This window comes from Parasteatoda tepidariorum, chromosome 9, assembly GCF_982258835.1.
Source record: "Parasteatoda tepidariorum strain Cologne lab strain chromosome 9, Ptep-v5.0, whole genome shotgun sequence".
NCBI classification, from domain to species: Eukaryota; Metazoa; Arthropoda; class Arachnida; order Araneae; family Theridiidae; genus Parasteatoda; species Parasteatoda tepidariorum.
Window position 1 is genome coordinate 43,353,628 of NC_141763.1, and position 25,907 is coordinate 43,379,534.

At 26.3% G+C, this 25,907-nt stretch overlaps 1 protein-coding gene across 1 annotated transcript in view; it reads left to right on the forward strand.

Moving 5' to 3' along the window:
* Positions 1 to 25,907, forward strand: part of LOC107448263 (xaa-Pro aminopeptidase 1) — a 28,786-nt gene extending 2,879 nt beyond the window's left edge. The window contains exons 4-20 of the mRNA XM_087151678.1: positions 983 to 1,023; positions 2,298 to 2,349; positions 3,865 to 4,008; positions 5,796 to 5,891; positions 10,274 to 10,355; positions 11,428 to 11,572; positions 13,797 to 13,841; positions 14,910 to 14,996; positions 17,058 to 17,167; positions 19,257 to 19,406; positions 20,022 to 20,082; positions 20,165 to 20,234; positions 22,861 to 22,965; positions 23,046 to 23,117; positions 24,027 to 24,103; positions 24,819 to 24,917; positions 25,460 to 25,907. Of these exons, the coding sequence (XP_087007804.1) occupies positions 983 to 1,023; positions 2,298 to 2,349; positions 3,865 to 4,008; positions 5,796 to 5,891; positions 10,274 to 10,355; positions 11,428 to 11,572; positions 13,797 to 13,841; positions 14,910 to 14,996; positions 17,058 to 17,167; positions 19,257 to 19,406; positions 20,022 to 20,082; positions 20,165 to 20,234; positions 22,861 to 22,965; positions 23,046 to 23,117; positions 24,027 to 24,103; positions 24,819 to 24,917; positions 25,460 to 25,585 (1,562 nt within the window). The 3' untranslated portion in view covers positions 25,586 to 25,907. The remainder of the gene's footprint in view (positions 1 to 982; positions 1,024 to 2,297; positions 2,350 to 3,864; positions 4,009 to 5,795; positions 5,892 to 10,273; positions 10,356 to 11,427; positions 11,573 to 13,796; positions 13,842 to 14,909; positions 14,997 to 17,057; positions 17,168 to 19,256; positions 19,407 to 20,021; positions 20,083 to 20,164; positions 20,235 to 22,860; positions 22,966 to 23,045; positions 23,118 to 24,026; positions 24,104 to 24,818; positions 24,918 to 25,459) is intronic.

The following is a 25,907-nucleotide window of genomic DNA, read 5'->3' on the forward strand; positions in this document are numbered from 1 at the left end:
CGCTAAACTTAGGTTTACCTGGTTAAATTGAAGAATTTAGATCCTAAATGGTTAAAACTTGAGGAATAATCTCAAATGCTTCTATTTTTAACTTGCAAAAACTGGGACTATTGATTTAAGCCTTTTCATTTTAAACTAAAATTTATAAAAACATTTTAAGGTCTCCATTTAAAAATTGTGGGTTGAATAGTAGAAGGCAAATGCATTAATTTTACAACTAAAGTTTAAAAACAAATAAATAAATTAAAAAGCTTCAATTGAGCGTGGAAAGTAATAAGCTTAAGAAATAAGTTTGAATTACCTAATGATATAAAAACTAAATTATTAATATATTATTTAAATTTTGGCTAATTTTCCTAAATTTTGTAAATTATGTTGTATACGATGAAGTCATAGTATGATTGTTTGCTTTTTTTCAAATTTCTTTTGAAGTATACTAAAATATTTCGAACAGACTTAATAGATAATGTGCAAGATACATGATACATTTTATATTTTTTCTAAGATAGTTTGTATGGTTTTAGCTAACAAATTGTAAAATTTTAATGTTATTATTTAATTAAGCTTAAGAAATAAGTTTGAATTACCTAATGATATAAAAACTAAATTATTAATATATTATTTAAATTTTGGCTAATTTTCCTAAATTTTGTAAATTATGTTGTATACGATGAAGTCATAGTATGATTGTTTGCTTTTTTTCAAATTTCTTTTGAAGTATACTAAAATATTTCGAACAGACTTAATAGATAATGTGCAAGATACATGATACATTTTATATTTTTTCTAAGATAGTTTGTATGGTTTTAGCTAACGAATTGTAAAATTTTAATGTAGTCGTAGATATCAAATAGTCTGTTGAGCAGAAATTGAACGTTATTCATTTGTTATAAGTTTTTCTTATTATCATGAAATATAATTTCTGAGATATTTATATTGTTCGATTTTTTGCTTCAATATTTTTTTTTATTCTTTCAAATAGGAATCGAAGGTACACCATCTGTAGGCGAGTGGCTAAATGATGTAAGTCTTTCTATTTTTTTATAACTTAATTACTGCTGTTGTTGCCGTCGGCCATTGAGGCAGAGGGGCTGCGATTGTTCTTGTTTTCCAGTGGCGCCATCTATGGCCGACAATTCTACTTCTGCCACTCCTGTTTAAAAGGCGGACTCATTCATACATCCATTTATTTGTCCACAGATCGTAATTTTGATCTGAACCAGAGAATGATCAATCTCCAATTCAGTACCTCTAAAGGTATCGATTTGTTACATGGGGGACTTTGTGACCCAGCAGATTTAATGAGCACCAGTCACCATTTACTACACGGGGAGTCTTCGACCAGCTGGATTCGAACTCCCGTTCTCACAAATGTGAGTTCAGTGCCCTGCCAACTAGGCAACCCAGCCAACTTAATTACTAATTTTCCAATATTTCTATATCTCAGCCACAATGGCTCAGGGAATAGAGCATTCGCCTTCCACTGAGGTGAACTAGGTTTGAATACCAGCAATGGCTGGTCGATACAAATCTGTATCCGGTTTGCACCGACCACAGTGCTGACGTGAAATATCCTTAGTGGTTTTACGAATCATGGGTTAGAGTTCCCTTGCTCTCAGGCTAACTGTGGGAGGTCCTTGTGGTCTTCCTCTCCATGTAACGCAAATGCAGGTTAGTTCCTCTTCCATCAAAAAGTTCTCCCAATATTTGATCCTGAAGTTCCCTTGTCTTCTGGATTGGGTTCAAAATTACAAGGCTATGGAGTTGAACATTAGTAGTCCTAAATGGCTGTTCAACAACTGTTATAAAATAGCAATATAAAATATTTTTATATCTGGGGCAGAGTAAAGTACCTATTTCTTATAATAAAATAAATTATGAAAATTATAGCTTTTCTTATTTGTAAAAAAAACCTATTTCTTCTTTTTTTTTCTTTTTACACTTTACAATATGTTTTTTTCCCCTTCAATTTTTTTGTTTTGTTATTAAACTTAGTTCATTCTTGCTGTTTAATCAGGTAATGTAGATTATATAAAATTTCTCATGTTTGGAGAGTATAGTGATTTCTGACTCATCTTATATTGAACTCTACATTCATTTTAACTCAACCATATTTTTTCTACAGATTTTTCATGGAAAAAAAACTTACCAATATGCTAAAAATTTCTTCTTTCAAAAAAAATTTATTTCTATCATCAATTGTTCCCATTAATTTATTTCATTTTGAAACTGATTTCTAAATTTTTATTTCAAAGTATTTTATGTAACTAATCTTATAATTCTAAAACTTTTTTCAGGTTTTACCTAATGGTAGCAAAGTGGGTTTCGATTCCTTCCTTCTTGATAATGGTTAGTCTTATTAAATATGTTTCAAATGTGTTATTTAAATACACTTTAACATCTTTATTTATTTATCGCACCATTTTGAAAAAATTCTTTATTTATATGATCTCTAATATCTTCATTTATCCTTTTAATTGGCAATGTTATATGTCTTATACTTTTTTTAAATCTAAAAATATGCAAAAGTTATCTTCATGTTTTTTACAGTTTAGCTGGTAAAAAAAGAAAACAAATTTGCATTTCTAGTTTTTCAGTATCTGTAATAATTGAAGAACTTAGTGGAAGAGGACTTCAGGTAACAGTTTTTTTGAGAATTGCAGATTATCATGTTTATGAAATCTAGTAACAGTTGTAAGTTGTTTGGGGCACAAATTCCCCCATTAAGTATCATCTTGCTTAATGATCTGATAGAAAAAAATTATGTTTATTCATGCAGCTATCAGCTGAATATTACTTGTTTTTTTAATTTAAAATTTTGCTTTCTTTCAATATATATATTTTAGTACCACCTTCCTCAAAGCTCATTGAAATTACATAATAAGAAAAATTGTATCTAAAAAATATAAAGATTTTTATATTTCTTTTCATCCATTACTTAATATGTGGCAATCTTTATTTAGTGGAAGTTTATTTCATTTCCAGCATGCAACCTTTTTTACCCTCATTTGCTTCATTAATTTTTGACCCCCCAAAAAAAATCTGTTTAGTGAATATTGCATCCAAGATAATATTTTTTTCATTTTATGTTTAACCCACTAGCTGTTTTGACATTTTAATTTTTAGTGCTTCAATTGTTCACACTTTTTTTCATACAGTCATGATTCAAGCTAATCCTTGCCATGTAATCTTGGAAAATGTGGTATGAAGGGTCATCTCCCCCCCCCCTTTAATTCTAGATATGTGCGTGTTTTGCTATAAAAATTCAAGCTTTTTCTTTAAATATGATTGTTTTTAAGTAGAAAATCTAGTATGGTTTTCGCGTGCACAAACATTTGAAAGAATAAGAAGACTTCCGACTTTCTACGCGCAGAACTGCAGGTCTTTTATGAATAATCTCTTTAATAAATGCAATGTTTATAAATAATTTTTGGATTTTTTAAAATTGCTTTTGAATTTAATTTTATTTCGAATCTCCTTTTTTTTTCTTTTTTTTTCTTTTTTTTTTTCCTTTTTTACAACAAACTTGCATATTGTCTTAATACTGTTCTTATTTAATTCATAATTTTTATGGTATTTTATTCATATTATATTCTATACTGGATAAAATATATTATAATTATGTGATTTCAAACTTAAATAAAACAAATTCAAAGCTTGTTATTAATATTATTCAGCTTTGCTTTAAAATTATTTTAAATAATACATGTCACATACATAATTATTAATTTTAAATATTGAGAAAAATTTTAATGTACTATTAAGAAATCTCAAAACGTTTTTGATTTCCAAAGTTTAATATTATTTCTTTTAAAGCAGAAGAATTTAAATTATTAATTAGTGTGTCTTTGTGAAATTTTTCAGATACATGGAAAACTTTGAAAGAAACATTTGAAAGTAGCAATAATTGCTTAGTTCCCACTGAGAAAAACTTAGTAGATGTAATTTGGGAAAACAAACCTTCCATTCCTTCAAATTCAGTTGACTTTTTACCTATTAAGTATTCAGGTAAGTTAAGGTTATAAACTGAAATATATATTATATATATCTGAAATATATATTATATATATCTGAAATATATATATGTAATATATTTTACATAATATATGTATACTGTGTTTTATATTTAAATAATATTTTAAACTGATGTTTTTATTCAACAAAATGTGTCATTTTAAGATTGAATGAAGTAATTTTTTTTAATCCACTTACTCGCCTCTTGGAGTCGGACAATTATGATTAGAATTCTCACGAAAGAAAAAATAGTGGTTCAATAGAACCTCTTCATTAATTAGTGGTTCAAGCATTTAACAAGGTAGACAAATATGAAAAGTTATAGCCATGTAGGTATACAATTTATTTGCTTGTTGCAAAGAACAGCACGATTTATAATGTAATATTATTATTTCTATATTTTTAATGAAATATATTTTGATATAGTTGATTTGTGAAAATTTCGTTGTGAAGTTGTTTGATGTTATCTATCCTGTTTTCTTGTTTCCACATGACTTTCTAAAATCTCTCACTTTCATATATTCAGCAAAATATTTATAGCATCTGAATCTTAGATCTGAATAACCAGTATTTTAGTCGCCCCCCCCCCCCCAAAAAAAAAAAAAAGAATGTTGATTTACAATTGAATCCACGCATACAAAATGGTTATTTTAATTCCAATATTAATACTGTATTATAAATGAAAAAGTGTGCTGAATTTTCAAAATGTTGAAAAGTTCCTGTATTTTTGAAACCAATTTATGAAGTGTGCAAATTTTTCACTGTAGGGTGAAAATAATGCAAAAAGTAGATTTTTGAAATATTTCAAGTGACCAATTTGTCGCCTTGCCACTGATATTTAAGTGGCTGTTAATTTGTTAATTTAAGTTAATTTGTTACTGTATCACCATACTGGTGTCAGCACTGTTTTTAATTGTGATCAATATTTGTTTCAGAATATTAGTTAAAACTTTGAGTAAGTCAAAGTTGTGCTTATTTCACACTTATTTTCATCCAAAAATATGAAGTCATATAGGTGTAATTTATTTCGGTTAATCAATTTTGAAATTTTTCAAACAAGATGAAAAGAATCTGTTTTATCATGGCAATGACAAATATCTTTTATTAATATAAAAAGTATTTGTATATTTTATACTTTTATTTATCTGATACACTAAAAAAATTAATAAATAAAAATAGTTATTATTTTTAAGAGAAAACAAGGAATGAGATAAATACATTTTTATTAAAAAAAATAATATAGTAATAGGCTGAGTTGATTATGAAACCAAGCATGTGGTATAGAAACTTTAAAGTAACTAAATTTTGAATTGTCATTGAACCGAACTTTGAAATAACTAAATTTTAAACATCACAAATAAACCAAAACTCCCTATGCTTTTGCTATTCTGATACTTTTCAAAAAGTCTTCTAAGATAAATTTATTTCTCGCTTTTCGTATTTACTTGATTTGAAAGCTACACATTATGAATCTAATTCACGCCATTTAAAAATCGTACATCCCGATTCGTATTCATGTGATTTAAAAATTCAATATTGCTATTTGTATAAATGTGATTTGTACTTTCCTGTTCTTAAAAGAAAAGTTTTTTTATTAAATTAGTTACTATAAAGTGTAACAGTCTTCATTGGTATGTAATTTAATTATAATTCTTAGTTCAAAATTTTTTATTAAATATGAATAGTTTATAAATTGTTATCCTGTTATCAAGTTTTTGCGGATTTTCAGGGTTTTTCACTTTGTATCACAACCACCCATGCTAATCTTTCTGTTATTGTAGGTAAAGGTGTTGAAGAAAAAATATCAGAAGTAAGAAATGAGATGATTAAGCAAAAAGCTTCTATTCTGGTTATTACTGCTCTTGATGAAGTAGCTTGTAAGTATGGTTTTTATATTTTTTATTAATTTAGTATAATGTTTCTTATTCTTTTTTTTTTCGATGTTTTGCATTTAAACAGAGTTGCACAATCTGGGGACTGTGAGACAGAAGAAGCCCACAAGCTTTTTCACTTAACATGTGTAATATCTTAAATATTGATAAAAATATGAAAGGAAAAAAAAGAACAACAAATATTTTTTTCCACTTAAACTCTATAATAGTAAGTTACTGAAATATTTAAGACCTTTCTGGAGTATCAGATTGTAACTGTTATGTTTATATGTCACTATCTTCTGTTTTTAGTGTGCAAATATTATTTCTTATGAATTAAATAATAGACATTTTCACAATTACTATAAATTAATTTGATTATAACTATCACAGTAATCTAATACTATGTAATGTAAATAAAAAAATTTAATTATAATTGTTAAGATTCATTAAGTTTTGTTAATAACTGTTAAGTTTTGGATGAATAAATTTTTTTTAACCCATAACTTTATTGTAATACTTTGCTATATGATCTTATAACTTTATTTGTTTTGATTTTTTGTACCTGAATAAAAAAAATATACACCTTTGTAAATATAACAGAAAAATACCTTTGTAAATCATTTAATGTGATTTTAAAATATTGTCTTAACCCTTTGTGCACCAAGTACTTTAAAATGTTGTTTGAACTAATATAAACATTAAATCATTCAAAATACATAATACAGTATTTTTGTATATAGTTTTTAAAATTCATAAAATAATTTGCGAAGATTGCAAGAACTTGGTTGCTGCCGCTGAACGCAGCCATAAACCAATTCGTCTGAAATAGGAGACGATGGATAATTGACGAAATTAAAAATACCTAGTTGAAATGAAATTAAGTGAATAAAAAAGAAAAGGAGGAGCGTGCACAAGCATGCTTGTGGAGGTCAATTGACCACACCACGAATGTCGTAAGTATGAGCATCCATAGGGTTATGGGTAATAATGAGATACAGAAATAGTTAATGAGTAAAAATCTGAGTACATAAAATACAATCAATGAGCTATATACATATTAAAAGTCGACGATTATAAAGTAATAACAAATGAAACTCGAATCAAAAAATGTGATCACTAATTATTAAGGTATAAAAAATTTTAATTATGGAGGTGACTGTTGATAGTTACTTCGAAGTGCAAAGAGTTAACACTTAATACATGGATCTGAGTTTTTTTGATATTCCTTATGAAAAATGTTTTGTCCTGATATTCCTGATTTTTGTGAGTGTTCAAAACATCTCATTTTCTGGAAATATAAATGCAAATTTCAAAATAATCAACTTGAAGAATCTGCAGATTTGGGTTTTTAATCCAACACCTTTTTATTTCAATAATTTAGACTAGAAGAAATCACAAAATTGGATTATTCAATCTTGAGGTCTGTCCAATAATTGTATTAATAATTCAGGTATGTTTCCTTATCCGTAGGATTAATTGTTTCAAACCTTTTTAGAAATACAGAAAAAGAAATTCAAAAACCAATTTCTCATTATTAAGTTTTTATGATGATAAACTCCAGGGTCATACACATATTCATTATTTTCAGCAAATGCGATAACAAATTTGTAGGTTGGAGTTTTATGGTTTCACAGTTATTGCTTTGTCTCTTTCATCAAATTTTGAAAAGTAATGATTAAGGAAATGATAAACTTGATTGCAAATTTTAATTAACTAGGAGGCTTCGCCCCCTGCTCGCTGGCGCTCGTCAACCCCCGGAACTGCTTTCGCAGTTCATTTCGGATTGTTTCGCAATCCGATGCTCGCTTTGCTTGCACATTCAATACGTTCTTAACGTCTAGCTTTTGTATACTTTTTGGAACACTGAAATTCCGAAAACTTTAACTGTAGAAAATTCTGAACCTGTGCATTTCAATATTAATTTGAAATTGCAAACAGTTCACATATTTTTCTTAATCACACTATTCTAAATTTCAGTTGTTGAGAAAAGTAACTTTTGTAAATTTTGTTTTAAAGTCTTTCCCGCCAGAGGGCTGAAACCATGTGTTGTAAAACAATATGAAATAGTACTGATGTAAACCATCGGCTTCGATGAACATAATTTTGTGAGATATTTTTTGATAATTCGATAAGAATTCACCCGATTAGACATATGATATGCTCACTACGTGCTCTTGCGCACCGAAGCCTATCAATTAAAACGTATTAGCGTTTTATGTAATATAGATTAGCCATATGATGCTCACTACGTGCTCTTGCGGGCCGAAGCCTATCAATTAAAAATGAAAACTGTTGCCAATGCGAGAAAAGAAATATCATCGGTTTTATTGAGACATACGTATTAGCGTTTTATACTAATATAGATTATTGGCATCTAAAAATGTAACCTAGTTATATTTTTAATGTACAATTTTTAAAATTTTCTTCTCAAAATATTCAGTTGTTTTATGCTCCATTGAAAAAATTATTCTGGAATCTGATAAAACTTTTTACTCTAAACAAAGTATTTCTGAACTTAAAAATAGTATATTTTATTCTTTTGAGATAAAACTTGCCTTTATATACTTATGTACCTGAGGCAAATTATTAGTAGAGCAAATTAGTGTGTCGTTTGCTCTTAAAAATAGTCTGGGATATGTATACTGTTCCAAAAAATGTCCTGATTCTTGTTGTCTTTATTTGTTGTTGGAATAATATGTTGTCTTTATTTTTTATTTGGCTCTCTATGAGGCTTGGCTTTTACAATTAAAGTCTTACACTACCTATGTTGGCCCCCATGATGATATTTTCCTTTGTGGTCTTGCAAGCATCTATAAATGGTTGTATTTCTGTGTATATGATGAGGTCAAAATATCAAATAATTAATAAATATGAATTTTAATAAATATTTTATATTAAATAGATATTTGTTTATATTAGCATAATAGGAATTATGTAGCTTTAATTTTTTTTTTATGCTGTCAAGTTTTTTGTGAATATTACATTAATGTTAAAATAATGAAGAAAAAAAGATGTCTTCTATAGATAACAGAAAACTGTAGTCTATAGTTTGAAAATAATTATTAAAGTATATTTGAACCCAGTTTTGCTCAACAATCTTTTTAAAATTTTATCATAATTATTTTATCAAATCAATGGATTTCTTAATGGTGTGTTGTGCATGTTTTCAGAATGCATGATTAAAACCCAATAAGAAGGCTTGTTTTTGCAAAGCCACAGAGACAAATGAGAAGAGGACAACCCAAACTGCAGTTGAGAAATATTTTGAAATAATAAATGTTATGTATTAGAGAACCATTGTCACTCAGATCATAGTTTGGAAATCTCTTCAGAAGAAAGCCTTGGCCCACCCTGGGTTGTCATATTTCAAATGATGATGATATCTGCACCCAAATTAGAGATTTAAGATTCCTAAATTAACTTGAATACAATGCCTTGAAAATAAAACTAGTTGCAACTAAAATTGTCCTCTTTTCCTTCTAAAATCAGCTTTTTAATGTTTTGGTCTATTGCTCCTCTTGTAAATAATTTATATAACAGTTATTTTTTGAATTTGGAAATTGTTTACACATTAAGTTTTTCCAAGGGGACTTGAGACAACAAAGTTTTATCACTTCAAAATTTCTGTCTCCGTTTAATTCATATAATTTAATCTTAATATAATTTAATTGCAAACCTGAAGTTATGATTAAACCTGATGGTCCCTGCTTTACTTGTACAATGTATTTAAGGGTTTTTTGTTTGTGTTATTATATTTGTGGTTTTTAATAGTTTTCAGTTCTCTTGAGATATTGCATAAAGAAAAACACTCAATATCTTATTTTCTAGATTTTAAAAAAATATATGAATAGATGAATCTTTTATTTATTGATGTAACTAATGCAGCTGCAAATCTTATAGAATTTAGCTTTGTCGTTTCAAAAAACTTGATTAATTAATTCTTTTTATTATTTTCTTTTAAAACAATTGAAATTAACAAATCAATTATGACAGAAATTTCAAAGTAATTAATTGAGGAACGGTATAATTTTCTTTTGATAAAATTGTTTGGTTGTAATACTCATTGTATTTTTTTCCTTGAAAGTTATTCGGAACTTTATTTTCACTTTTTTAATTAAAAAGTAATAAACCAAAATAAAAGTTCAAATTTTTAAAAATTTTCTAAATTATATAAATATAACTTTTTAATACTTCAATTTGCTAAAAGTGTTAATCAAATTAAACAAATATTTTTTCAGTGTTAAGTTTTGTTGTACAATTTTATCTTGTAAATCTTTTTTATGAAACAATTTTTCTGGTTAAAATTTATTATGCTATTGTAGAATTTTATTTCAAAATTAAATATCTGAACAATTCAAGTTTTAGTAATGTTATACTTTTTTCAGGGCTTTTTAATCTGCGGGGATCAGATATTGTTTTTAATCCTGTATTTTTCTCATATGCAATTGTGACTCTGGATTCTCTATAGTGAGTGATTTTCTTTTTTCAATAATTAATTTATTGGGTAAATAATATTTTAAACTCATGAATGAGAAATGTCAACTGTTCATCAAAATGTATAATTATTAGACATAGTTCTGACTGATTTAATATAGAGAATACTGAAACTTTTTTTTTGAAATAAACTGCTTTTATTTATTAATATTTCTGAATTTTATGTTTTAGATTTTTAATTTCTTTACTTAACATGTTATTAAGCAGGAATATACACTTCGATGCATGTATTTATGTAATCTTCATGGATTCAATAAGTTTTCTTTCATTAAATATTTATTAAAAATAATATTCATTAAAGTATCATTTATTTATTAAAGCAAAATTAGTTTTCAATGCATGTTTAATAAAATTAAGAGAATGGATAGCATTAAGGGAATAAAAAGTATTAAAAGATTAGATTAATAATGAAATATGAGGGGGTGAACTAGACCTGTAGTTTTTATTTGTTATTGTTTGCAACTTTGAATTGTCTCTTTATTTATTTTATTATTTTTAGCATGTTACGGATTTGTAATTTTGCTAACAATTATACTCAAAAAGTTATTATTTCATAAACAATTTTTTTTCCAATTAACTTTGCCAAGTAAAGAAGTAGAAAGTTTGGTAAAGTAGGAAAAATAGAAAAATACTTAACTTAAAATATTGTGCGTAGTAAGTTTTTTATACTGGAAAAAAAATCTTCTGCTGGATTCTAATTATTACATATTTCAATACTAACTGGTTATAGGAACCATGAAACCAAGTTCACCACATATTTATATATAGATATACTACATGTATATAACAATGTTAATATTAGTAATGATTTTGATGTATTACTCTTAAAACAGATCATTAAAGATCTTGGTTTAGAAAGACAAAAACAAATCTAGTTGTTTGAAAATTCTCATAGCAAGTTTTTCATAATTATAAATTTCATGCGAAAAAAATAATTATAATGAATTTAATTAACAAATATCATATGATAATATTGTGTGTCATATAATGAACTAATAAGTATAGATGTTATAAATTCAGTATTAAAGTAATAATTATATTTTAGTCTTTTCATTGACTCCAAGAAGCTCTCTGAGACTGCCAAAAATAGTTTGTTAGACCTTAAAAACTTGAATTTACAAATTTTACCCTATGAAAATGTTGTTAAAACTCTCAAAGAATTATTTGAAGAAAAGAAAAGCAGAGTTTGGGTAAGTTTTTTTCTCAAACTATTTTTCTATCTGTGGGTTATAAATAATTATTTTGTTAAGTAATAAGTAATTCACAACTTAATTGTTTTTATATTTTTATTTTTGAGTTAATTATTAAGTTTAAACTCTCAAATCTGAAATGATAATTTTATTAACGAATAAATTTATATCAAGCCATATTATATGATTATAAGAATTATAATTATACAGTGAAACCTCCAGGAAAGACCATATCTGTGTAGCGACCACCTGTATTTACGATCATTTGTGGGGAGCATGGAATTTTTTCCACAGACTTTGTATTGAAGAAAACTATTAGGAGAGACCATCAAAACCTCTCCCAGCTACAGGGCGAACTTTTGAACCAAATGTGGAAAAGAGCAAATAAAGAAACACGAAAAATTATCAAAACAAAAAAATATTAACAAAACAAATAAGTAGATTCAAATGTATTCAAAATATTCTGAGTGGATCTTATTTAGAGAGCTCTTTTGACAATCCCAGAGATCCGTCAAATCAGCTTATTGAATAACTCAAACCAGTATTTATACATTTATTATGTTAAATATCACAAAATATAGTATTATATTAAGTAAATGAATAATTTTAAGTTAATTAAATGATAATTAAATAACTAATAATTAAGTGATAAAATTTAGTATTATCACTTTATACCTAATTTTTGAGTGAACTAAAGTCCAACAATTGAATAGTAAATGAAAAAAAAATATTTATTAAATATTTTGTTAATAAAATACTTTTCATTTATTGCTTTTTAATTGCAAAAACTATTTTTTATAAATTGAATCCTAGAAACTTAAGTCTGATTAGGATTAAATAATAATGCATATAAAGTAAAGATTTAATCTTGCTAAATGATATTTAAATTAATAGCATTTTCTTTAGTTTATTCGATACAATGATCAGTTCCTTTATTTTACAAATACTTCTTGATTACGAAATAAAATAAGAAAAAGGAGGTAAACAACCTATACTCACCGGGAAACATGGTAGAGCCGCTGATTACATCTTCTCGTCCTGTCCCAAACTCAACCGACTGAATCCACTTCAGTTTACCCTGTGCTGCTGTTCGCAGTGAAACGAACAACACCAGCCACACCAAATGTTTGCATTGAAGCATGTATTATCTTGGCTCCACATCACATATTACAAAAGCATATAAACAAACAATTAATATAAACTAAATTTTATTAGCATTGAAATATATTTTATTGGTCCCTGTTATAGTGATAAAATACTCAACAAATTTAGCATTCAAAAAGCTTATCTGCCTTAAGTTTTTAAATAAATAAGCATAAGATAAATAACATTTTATTTTTTAAATATAAATAAATTAAGTGCATATTTGCTGTGCCTATTTACTTTTGGTTGACAAAACTTTACTCTAAAAATTAATGAGATATTTCATATTACCTTATAAAAAAATCTTTAATTAGAACTTAATGCTGTAAATTTAATTAAAACTTTGAAACAAGATTAAATTATAATTATTAAATAATTATGATTATACTTAAAAAATATTCATAAAGTGATAATTTTAGTTGTCCTATATTTTATTATAAATATAACATTTTTCTTCTATCCCTGAATATATAAACTGCAACCTCCTCATAAATATTCATTTCTTTTGGATTAAATTAACAAATTCTTTTCTATTTTATGAATGGATAAGCCTACTTTTACACACATCTTGCTAGTTAAGAAATAGATTGATTCAGGCAACTTATATTCAAACATGACAATCTCTTTCTTATTCGGGTTCCAAATTATGATTCATAAAATTGTTCAAGAAAAAATTATAAGAATTGGAATTTACGAAAGCGTTTTATATTTACTGATCTATTTTTGAAAAATATTAGAAAGAGGGAATGAATGGCCGTTAAGTAGAGAAAAAAATTTTGGAGACCAAAATATTTCATGAAATCCATGGTCACCTGGAAATGTATTTGGCAAAAAGAGCTTTAAAATCTTTTCGCAATATGTAAAAATTTTGTGATATTGAAGTTCATGATATTGAGGTTTGGTTGTACATATCAATTTATATGATAAGTTATTATTTTTTCTCTCAAAAATATGTTTATTTAAAGTATATGCATATATACACTGTTGAAAAAATTACATCTCTTTGTTAAACTAAAAGTTGAAAAATTAACCATACTTTCGAGCAGTTTATTTAAGCTTTTAATAATTGTTTATTTTATAGTTTAATCAGAGAACATGTTACGGCATCGTTTCACTCATCCCTAAGGTAAAAAGTATTTTTATTTTTATCAATACTATATTTTTCTAGCATGTTATTTTACAAATATGAAGTGGTAGATTGCAGATAATGTGAAAAAACTTTCCCTTTAATATTTTTCTATGTTTTTGCTAACAATTTATTCATTTGTGTTTTAGTAGTGTGTTTATGTCATTTGTCTTTTGTGTTTCATAGTTAAGGGCAAATCCACCATTTACAAATGTAATTGCAAGATTTAAATGCGTTGCAAAATATAAACGTCAAGACTTATTTTCACAAAGATTATCAAAACTGCTTGATTTATTTTAACTAAGTTACATGCTTTTAAAGTTTGGAAATTCCTAGCTGGTGGAACTGCCTTTAAAGTAATCGTAAAAAGAATGTGAAAATATATTAGAGAGGGAAAACAAGTATGCTGCCCTGGATAATTATTCTTCTATTACTATTCAGAATTTGTTGTACATTCAAACGTGCTGTCTTAGTCTTTCATCAATTAAAATTAGCTTTAATCTATCTTCTTTTTTTTTTGTTGCTAAAAACAATTATTGCAATTAATAAAAACAGGGCGTTTTTTAAGCAGACAATTTTCTGTAGACCTTTATGTCGAATCATAAAATAAATTTTAATTCATTTTAAATTTCAAGAAATTAATAATTAAAATCGTATCAATTTTGCAGTGAGGCAGAATAGTATTTATTTTAGTTTATACCAAAAGATTTGTTCAGAAAAGTTTCAGAAATAAATTGTTTTGTCAAAAAGAAGGAGAAAGGATAATAAATAAATACTCTGAAGGCAAATTCCATAAAATGAAAGGAAAAAGAACTTTTAAAATTACTTTTTATGTTTGTTTTAATTTGAGCCTGATTAAATATTCTATACCTAAAATAATAATTTTATTACCTAAAATAAGAACAATTGGTTATACATCAGGATTATGCATTATTGTGGTATAATTTATTTATTTTCCATGCCTTAGAATGTATACACTCATATCAATATAATGTTAGATTTCTTCTTAATTTTGAGATTGTTGAATTTTTTCTCTCGCAAGTAAGTTCTCTATCAATGTACTTGCAGAATTATCGATTTATGAAAACCACACCTGTAGAGATGCTAAAGAGTATAAAAAATGATGTAGAAATCAATGGCGCTCGTATTGCTCACGTAAGTTTTGTAGTATTATAGAATGTTTTTACATCAAATTATTATTTAATAGTATGTGTGGCTGATTCTTATCTTTTTTTTCTGTTTCAAACAGCTATATTTTGTTTTACCTTAACTTATTCATTTTCTTAGAAATCACTTTACTTTCATATTTTTTGTTTAATATTCAATACGTAATTTTTACATATTTAAATATTTATTAATAACTTTACATTAACTAGAATGTTACTTTTATGTTTGAATTTTAAAATTTTGTTTACTCCAACATATTTTTAAAAAAAAATATGTGTCAAATTTGAAAATTGATAAAAATCACCTCACTTAAACATGTTTTCCTTTTTCGCCATCATGGATTTATTGTTCGATTGTAGTGAATTATATTGTTATCAATAATCTAAGCTATTAAGCCACAGAAAAAATAGACCTTTTAACCAAGCTCATGATCTTAGGGTAATTTTTATTTTGAAAAAAAATTCTGAAATTATATAAAGAATGTAGCACCATATCGAGTGGAATATGCATTGGATGATTACAAGTGGTTCTTTAATTAGTTCTGGTCTTAGGAGAAGCCGCTGATTCTCTTTAGTTTTTATTGATATTTTAGTATTCTTACTAATCTCTTTTATTCTATTCTATTATTTTTATATCATATTTTATTCTATTTGATTTTGCTATATTTTATTTTATTTTACTTTGTTTTATTACATTTTATTTTATTCTATTTTATTTTATTCTATTTTGTTCTGTTCTATTTTATTACATTCTATTTTATTATATTCTTTTTTATTATATTTTATGATATTGTTTTTTATTGTATTATATTTAATTTCTTTAATTTTAGTAAAATTTTATTGCCTTTTTTAGATCTTTTGCTTTACCACGAGTTTGATGGTTAAAGACACTGAGTAAAAAAGTTTAAATAAAAACGAATCAATTATATATGTGCAAAGTTCAAATCGTGTGTCGCATCTGAACTCTACTTTCAAAAAATTGGCACATAGTAAGCAAATGGTTGATTACCCCAGAATTAATAAAGTGTAAAGAATACAAACTTTAGATTTTTTTTAGACCTACTTTAGCATCTGTAAAAGTTGATTAAAAAAAAGCAGAGCAACTTAAATAGACATCACATCCATTAACCATGATTTGCAATATAGATCATTTGAACTCTCAATATCCTATAAGTTACAATTAGCAACACAAGCAGTCAATTCAAACTACTTTGTCAAATACATATAAATTTCTCATGTCCTAGGAGGTGAAAAATGTGTTTGAATTTCTGTTTAGTCTGCTTAAAAGTTGCAGTAATTTCTGCATAATAAATAAGTTAAGTAATTATTTAACATAAAAAATTTATCCTTGATGTGATAATTTTTTATTGTGTTTTGAGATGTATCTTTAATGATCCTGAAATAAAGAGTTAATTTTTTTATTATTTTCTTTTTTTAGAACATTTGTAATCTGTTTAACTTAAAGATATCATGATATTGGCGCAACTAACATAAACTAGAAAATATCACTGTAATGGGCTTTGCTATCTTTCAGTAAAAATAAGTTATTATTAGTATAATAAGTAAACTATCCCGATTACTATACGATCTGGATGAGAAGAAGAAAAAAAGGAAATGTCTCTCTTCCTTGAATTTTTTCCTCTTACATAAAATTAGAGTACTTTTATTTAGTACATAATTTTCTTATGCAGTTGTTAATGTAAAGTGTGCTAAAAAAAGTGACTACCCTGAATAACTTTTAATCCATTGATCGAATTTTGGCGTTCTGGGACTCAATCTTTATGTCTTGAGGGGATAACCTCAAATATGCTAATTAATAGAGTGAAGGTCCGATCAAATGTTATTCAGGGTGGTCCTTTTTTTCGCAATGTTCAACTAATTCTGGCTTTTGTGCTATTCATCCCAACATTCATCTCAATCAGAAAACCTAACATTGCCTAATGTACCAAGCAAATTGGTTTTGATTTAATTTGGATTTAAACAGGTTAATTTTTTAGTTAAATGTTTGCTTCTTTTAGTATTATTGATCTTGTATTGTAACTTTTGGTAGATAAAAGACGGTGCTGCACTTTCTGAATTTTTCCATTGGCTTACTCTGGAAATATCAACTGGAAACTTAACTGAGATAAGTGCTGCTGACAAATTAGAAGCTATTAAAAAGTAATTTTATTTATATTTAGATTATTATTATTTAGTTATAATATTTCAATTAACATCTTTCATTTATATGTTAAATAATAGTTATGACAGAAATGATGATTTTTAGACCTCTGTTTAAAAAAAAATACTCTATTATGGGTTTTTCTAACGGAGATTTTAAAACCACTACTTCTGTAATAATTACTGTTGTCCTATTATGAAACGTATTTTGAATATAGTACTATACTATAACTAGTTTGATCCGGTTTTGGAAAAATAAGAATAATGTTTTTTTTTTATTAAGAATTGTCTACTTTTAATACCCATTGCTTTGTTCCATGTATGGTAAGTTGTAGATCTATCTAGTTGTAACATTTCAAGTCTACTATAACTAGATGACTAAGTAATAAAAAATGTAAAAGGAAAATCAAAAAATGTTCAGCTATCTAGTTATAGTCCAGTCAACCCTTCTATTTGGCATGAATAATAATGAAATATTCTGCTCCTGGACATAAAATTTAATAGTACCAAATTATTTTTTGTTGTTCTTCACCGCTTAATAAAATATCAAGGAGATACAAAATTAGAATTTGTTCACTGCTCACAAAATAAGCCTTTTTAATTTTCAGTAACACTAACTAGAATAGAATTCTCTTTAGCAGTGCATCAACTATGAACACAAAAATACAAAAAGTAGTAATTTGAGTAGTCTAACCCCATTATTTGTGTATTGCTCCAAACCAATATCAGTAGTTGGACATATTGACCATACACCAACAATTAATGAAGTTTTAATTCATTAGCAGCAATGTGTCATCATTTGTAATGTGATGGGAAATATTATAACACTCCATTTAATGCGGAGAAAAAGGAGGAATGTTCAATCAAATTTGTACCAAAACTATCCTTAATAGCTAAATTCCTTTAAAGGAAATAGAATAACTAAATATGTTCTTTACATTTTACAGTATTATTTCTTTATTTCAATTTTAAACAGCTATGAGTATAATGATGCCTCATTAACATATATAATTATAATTAGTTATTAATAAAGACTATACAAGTCAAGTCAAATTTGTTATTTATTAAAAGTGTTCAATTTATTCAATTTTTAATTAAAGTGTAATAGTATTATAGTATTTAAGCCTAATATACCTCTATAACAGAATAAATGCTTGTTCGACTTCAGCTGGCTAGAACCAGTAATATTTCTTTAAGCACTGTAGACTGGACTATAACCACTCTTTATTCAAAGAATTATTGGCTTCATTGTGATTTTTTTAACAGCATTTTTTCAACAATATTTTTGAAGAATTTTAGCATTTAAGCAGAATATTTTTTATTAATTTATTTTTTATTAATAAATGATAATGATAGAGAATTACTGCAGTTTTTTTGGCTTATTTTAGTTTTTTCAATGAATTTGATCTCTAATATTGTGACAAACACCCAATTTAGCCCAAATCTATCCAGACTTCCAACTAAATTAATTTGAGTAGGTTGCTTTTAACTTAAAATTTTAACAAATAATTTTTTAAAATAGTTATATGAATAGTAACAAAAGTTTAAAATGTTAGACTTCTTTTTCATTTCATTTGTAATGATGACTACGAATTACAAAAATTCCTGAAATAATTACCAAGATTTAATTATTTTTTTATTTTATTTCTTTTTATAATGTTATTTCCTCCTGTGAAATTTCAAGTTTCTAAAGGTTACAAGCTTCTGCGAAGCAAATTATATCACAATATCAAACATTGAAAATGGTGACAATAATGACCCTAACATTTTTATAATACAAGAAAGAAATTAAAAGAAAGTTTTCGCTTATATTACTTTAAAATAGACCTTATTTTTATAGTTTTTCCCATACTTTAATGTTTAAGTACTTGATAAATAGTCTGAAAAAGTCATTACTGTTATATAACTATTTTAAATTTCTCACATGCCTTTAGTCTTGTGCACATTGCATTGTTTTGGGTTCTACTGTATTACTTTTTGTATTTGTGTTTTACAATAAAATTTTAGAAAATTAGTTATATTTATAGATAGCTGCAGTATGTTTTTATACTTTACCTATTAATATATTTATTTATTTCTTTATTACAAGAGATTTAACTGATTATGTTGGTTTGAGCTTTGGCACCATATCTGCATCAGGACCTAATGCTGCTATTATTCATTATCAACCATCAAAGGAAACAAATAGAAAATTAGATCCTTCTGAAATATATCTTTGTGATTGTGGAACACAATACAGGTAAACATATTATTTTATTTGTGGTATAAAATCTGCTCCATGTATGTTCAATTTCCATGCAAACCTATCAGCATTTGATTTTCCAGTATGAAGTTGTTAACCATTTTTGAATTATGACAAGTGTCTAAGCTCCCTTAAACACCTGAATGTATGTAATATCCTGATGACGTAATATTTCTATGTGTTTGGTTGAACTGACCAAGTCTCACAGTGTCATTTTCTAAGAAAAAACCCAAGACATTTGTTTTAAACTATGTTTTAAAGTTCATTTGACTATACTGGCCTTATAGAGTATTTAAAAAGATAGCCCATTGCAATTAATTTGCATAATAAAGTATTTTTTAAAAGTCTTTCTGTTTTGATGCTTCATTAGATTTTCTTTCCCCTTGAGAATGTTAAATATCACTTATAATACAATTCAGAGATTGAGAAGAAATTTATGCTTTTGGCCAAAAAGAATTTAAGACTTAGAAGCCACATTTAACTGAAATGCAAATTCTTTAAGCACAATTAATTTAGTTTCTTATCAATTTTGTTTAAGCTATGTGTTATTAAAATTCATTTTATTTATTTCTCTAAAGTCTCAATTAATTCCTTTATCTTGTGTTATTTTAGGGATGGAACAACTGATGTTACTAGAACATGGCATTTTGGTGAGCCAACACCCATGGAAATAGTAAATTATTTTTAAAAAAGTTCCTGTTCTTAAATTATTCTTTATGTTCTTCCAAGTATTAATAACAGTGTAATTTTTTTAGAAATCTTACACCTTGGTACTTAAAGGTCATATTGCTCTAACACGTGCTATTTTTCCAGCAAAATGTACAGGTAAAAATATGTTGTACTTATTTTATAATAATAAGATATTAAATTTATACTGAGGTAATCATACATTATAGCATAACATAATTTTAAACATTAATAACATTACATATTTTTAAACCAAATTTCTGAGGTATTTGTTTTATGAAATTCCTAATCTGTTGTTCCTTAGCTTTCTAAAACAATCAGAATTTTACGATTTACAGTTCTTGAATTTAAACAATTTAACTAAACTAGTAATTTAAAGTAAACAGTTTTCATAGCCTAACACTGGGAGATTGGTTTTACTGTGAATTTTTTTCTCCTTGAATGTTTTTAACATCTATCGCATTATGTAAGACATGATAGCTTTATTTCTTTTGCTGATGCTACAATCCTGTTAAAGTTCGGCCAGCATATACTGCTAACACAAAGCAAGAATTGAACTAAGGTTAGAAAAAATATTCAAAAGGAAAAAAATTCGGATCAGTTCATTTCTTTCCATCTTAATTTCTTTTCAAATTTTCTATAAAACTCTACATTTTGATCTGTTATTTTTTTACAAACAATTATTTAGCTATTATTTTAATTTCAAACCTGCTGTTTACTGGTTATATTCCACTCTAGATTTGGTAAAAATGTCCTTTAGTTTCTATTAACTCTTTCACAACAAAAGTTGCAAGTACGCACTTAGCACTGAAGTTAGGAATTGTTTTTGCCAGTACCTGTCCAGGGCTGGAATTTTTTTGCTGCTAAGACAAAATCCTTGAGATTACCAAAATATGAAGGTGTTCTTTAATGTACTGTAATGTTGAGAAACAACACATACTGTATCAATATTTTTTGTTTACATATTTGAGTTTTTCTTGTTTACATTGTTTATACAATTTTTTTTTCAGAACACCAAAATACGCTACTCAAAATTTTTTTTTGTAGAAATTTGAAATCTAGAATTTATACGCAGCCCTATGCTGCAATCTTTGCATTTGTAATAACTCATTAGCCGATTTGTAGGATTTTTCTGGAAATGGGATTAAACGAGGCATCATCATCTAATTATCTTAGCGTTTCTTTACATCAAAGCTGCTTTATGATCAGAATACATTATTGTGTCACTATCAGTACTGTCTATTTCAGAATAAATATAGAATATTTTACATAATTTCTGCTATTTCGAGTTCAGTTATACTTTTTCGATGCTTCAGCATTGTAACTGTGAAAACTCTTTTTTAAAACCTTTTATCACTTGAATTAAATGTGCTTACTTACTGTGCATGATTTAAAATTTCAAGTAGTTTTAGAAAAGAATGAAAATGATATGATAATACTTTTTTCTACCATGTGAAAAAAATTCTCTTAGTCAAATTTTAATTATATCATGCATAACAATATTAAAAAATTATACTTTAAAAAATTAAACTTTGATACTTTTTGAAATGTCTAAAAAAACTGTTAGGTGAAGTCTTTGAAAATTTTCTTGCAGTTTTTTAATTTTATGTGGTATTATAGCTTTTATATGTCAAAAACAAAAGGAAACAAAAAGGAAAGAAAATATAAAATAGTATAAAATAGCTACTTTCATTACTTATATATTACTCGGTTTTCAATGAATTTGTTTCTAATTTTAAAGTGTAAGTGTTTTATAATTAATTTTAAATTGCTCTAAAGAATTTTGTTTCATTTTATTGAATATTTTTAAAATTACAGCAGAAAAACGTGAGACAAAAAAAAATTTGTTTTTATAAAAATGTCCATATCTCCATAAATGTTTAAACTTGACTTACAAAAATTTGGGAAATTATTGCAAAAATAACCAAAGTAATTGGTTATTTTATTTAAGTATTGGTTATTACTGGTTATAAGTCACATATTTATTGCTACATATTTTAGCATAGGGTGTTCAAAAACACTATTTTCTGTTTGTAATTTATTGTTGGTTCCCTCAAACCTCTAAAAGGCTTTAAACTTCATTGATAAGTATGAGAAATTACATGACCTTAACTCTTCTGAAGTAATAAAATGATTCTTTAAGTATTTCTTGAGAAATTTGAAAAAATGTATTAGTATAGAAGTGTTTCCATTATTTTGTCCATCCCCTGTACTTCATAATAAAAACAGCAATACTAGTTTTATTTTAATTGAATAATTATTTGTCCTATTAATAAGCACGTGTTTCTAGGTGTAGAGTTAATGCTTTCAAACAAGACTATTTTTTTTATTTAGTTATTTATGTAAGGATACTTATTGCCTTAAAAAAGATTTTAAAGTGTTTTTTTTTTTTTTTTTTTTTTTTTAGAGTAATGTTTTTTTCCCCATCTTTGATGTGGGGAAATTTTTGATTATTTTATTATTTTTTGTTTAAAAACCTTTGAAGAAACAGCATAGCAGGATATTTTTCAATTAAAATAGGGAATAAATGTTGCATTGAGAGTAGCATTGCATAAGTAGGCTATATTAAAGTTTTACGTAAATTTCAAATTCTTTAAAGATGCTGGTCAAAAAGAATTTGGATTTCAAAATCATACATAAAAAGTACTATTGCTGATTTTTTTTAAAAAAAGATTTTTATTGCCATTGTTTCTGAAATTAGGCAATATATAGGTATTAACCTATATATTTGTGCAACAATTTAGCGTTGTTTGTTTTTTTGCAGGCCATAGAATTGACAGTTTTGCTCGTAAATTTTTATGGGATTATGGATTAGATTACTTACATGGAACTGGACATGGCGTAGGATCCTTTTTAAATGTGCATGAAGGTAGTTATGACAGCAATTCTTCTCTCATCTGGCATTTCTTAAGACTATTTTTCTCTCATTTCAACTTCTTTTCGTTATAGGACCCTGTGGGATAAGTCTTTGTTATAGAGCTGAAGATCCTGGAATCCAATCCGGAATGATCCTTTCCATAGGTCAGTCGTGCCACAATTTTATTTGTGCAATCACCTTCCAAAATCGCTGCAAAAATTTGGAAATTTTTAAAACATATTGAAGCTTTATCCTCCTTCTAAAAATTCCTAATTTAAGCATAATGGTAGTTATGGTTTCCTGGTTTCTTGACATGATCAAAAAGTATTGTAAGATATGTATAAAATATCATAATCGTAGTATCTGTCACATAATCCTGATGATTTTGTCACAGGACAGTACAGAGTTTTTGCAGAAAGATTTTTCATTTGGTTTTATTTTTAGCTCAAACTTTAAAGAAACAAAAGTAGAAAAATAAGTCATTTTAACTTGTTTTTCAATAAAAAAGTTTACTTTCTATTAAAATTTAGATCAAAGTTGCACATTAAATAAAAGTTTGCAAACATTTTAATTGTATACGTGTTATAAACACTAAGAACTTTTATTACTGTTAAAAGTATCTTACAGAAAGATATTAGTGTTATTGAGGCTTGTTGCTGAAAGTTGGTTTTGTGTAAATTGAAATTTTACATGGCTTTTTTTTTTTTTGGAGCTGTGATATTATTTAAAGTACTGGTTTGTAATTTTGAACCCCAGTGGTCCATACCAGCTTTGGGTAATTGGGTGAGAACTAGCCTTAGAAGTAAATGCTGCTCATGTGCAATGTTTACCACATTGTCACCATCATGTTTAGTCATGAAATTGTAAAGCCTTAACCCCCTTGGCCAATAATGGCTATTGCAGGGGTGCTTTTATAGACTTTTTTCTGCATTTTGAATAATAGATAATTTCTATTATAAAAATTTGTTTTCATTGTAATGTTAATTTTAAAAAGATTTATTCTTTATTTATTTTATTTTTTAATTTATTTATTTATTTATTTTTTTTACATATTTCTTTGCATATAATTTCAGAACCTGGTTATTATGAAGACAATAAGTTTGGCATTAGGTTAGAGAATCTTGCTGTAGCGAAAAAAGCGGAAACTGATGTAAGTAAATATCGTGTTGTTTATAAGAGACCAGAGAGTACTGTATATATATATATGCAATCAGACAAAGATTATTATTGTAAAAATTCAGCTAAATCTAACATACGCACGAAACAAAATTCGCAAAAACAAGGCCCTTAAAAATTTTGCATAAAATCTCTGTGTTGTAGGTGAATTTTAAGAAATCCATATGCAGCTGAGCCAGTAATTAAGTAACTGAAAAAAAAAAATTTTTTTTTCCTCTTAATTTATTTTCTCTTTTTAATTTTTATTCGTAACAACTTCAGAAATGTTTTAAAAAGTACTCCCGGTGATTTCCCTTCATTTGTTTGTTTTCTTTAAAAAAAAAAAAAAAGAAGAAGAAGAAGAACTCTGCTGATTCTGTAATAATCTGTAGTGCCCACTGCTGTACTGAAGATTTTTTGCAGCCGGGGTCACCACCCAATGTGAAACTTTTGTTGTCATGTCATATAAAATAAACAAAAACTCATAATGATTTTAAATATACATTCATTATATTAGAAATATGAATACAAATTATCTTATTGACAATAAAGCTGTAAGTAATGTTATCAATTGAGACTCTTATTTATAGTTTGAATGTCTTTTTTTACTCTTGTAATAGCCAAATGAAATAATAGTTTAAAAAGATGTATAAAAGCTTAGTAAACTATGTCTGTTTTGTTAGTTATTTAAAACAAACTGTTATTTTTAGCACAATTTTGGAGACAAACAGTATCTTACCTTTGAGCCATTAACAGTATTTCCTTTCCAAGCAAAGCTGATTGACACTTCCTTGTTAACATCTGACGAGGTAACATTTAGTTTTACTTTCTTTAATTCAATTTTATATTTGTTTTTTATATTTTAAAAAAAAATATTTATCAATAACGAAATTTGAATTGAAATACATATGATATACATATGAAATACATTCTTTAAAATGTTGTAAAAGAATTTAAATTTTACAATTTAAATATTTATGGCTATAATTAAACAAAATAATTAATTATTCAAAACTACTTTTCATGAAATTATCTTTGCAAATGAAATTATTGTGTGCAAAAATTATGTTTTTTCAGAGAAAATATGTCTTTATATCTGATTTTGCTACCTAAAATATTGTCTTCTCTAATTAATTAGCATAACTGAAATCTCACCTTTAAACCATTAAGATTGAGTCCTATTAATTGAAGATCTAATCTCTGGGTCAGAAATTATTCAGAGTGTTCCTTTTTTGCCCTTTGTATATAATTTACTTCCTCTTCATTGTTAAAATTGAAATTAAAAAAAGTAGTCTCTGAATAAATTATTCTTAAAACATGTTTAATCTACTTCTACTATTTTTTATTACAGGTTTCATGGCTAAATAATTACCATATGCTCTGCCTGGAAAAAGTTGGTGGCTATCTAAAAGAACTAGGAAAACATGATGCATTGAAATGGCTTAAAGATGCAACAATACCTATTAAAAATGCTTGATAATATTTCCAATATAATCTTTATATTTTTAGAAACTATTAACAACAAATTGTAAATTTTACTATAATATACTTGTATGAACTAAATTTAAAAATGTGATTTTACATAGTTTTAAATCTCATAAAATTATTTTGATCAATAATTGGACTTAATTAATTGCATTTTGATGTGATTATGTTTCTTTTAAATTAATCATTATATTTTTAGAAACTTGCATCTATGAATTGAATATTTTATTATGATATATTTATTTGTATGCACTGGATTTAAAAATGTGATGTAATATGTGTCTTTTAAACCTAATAAAACTATTTTTCTTAAA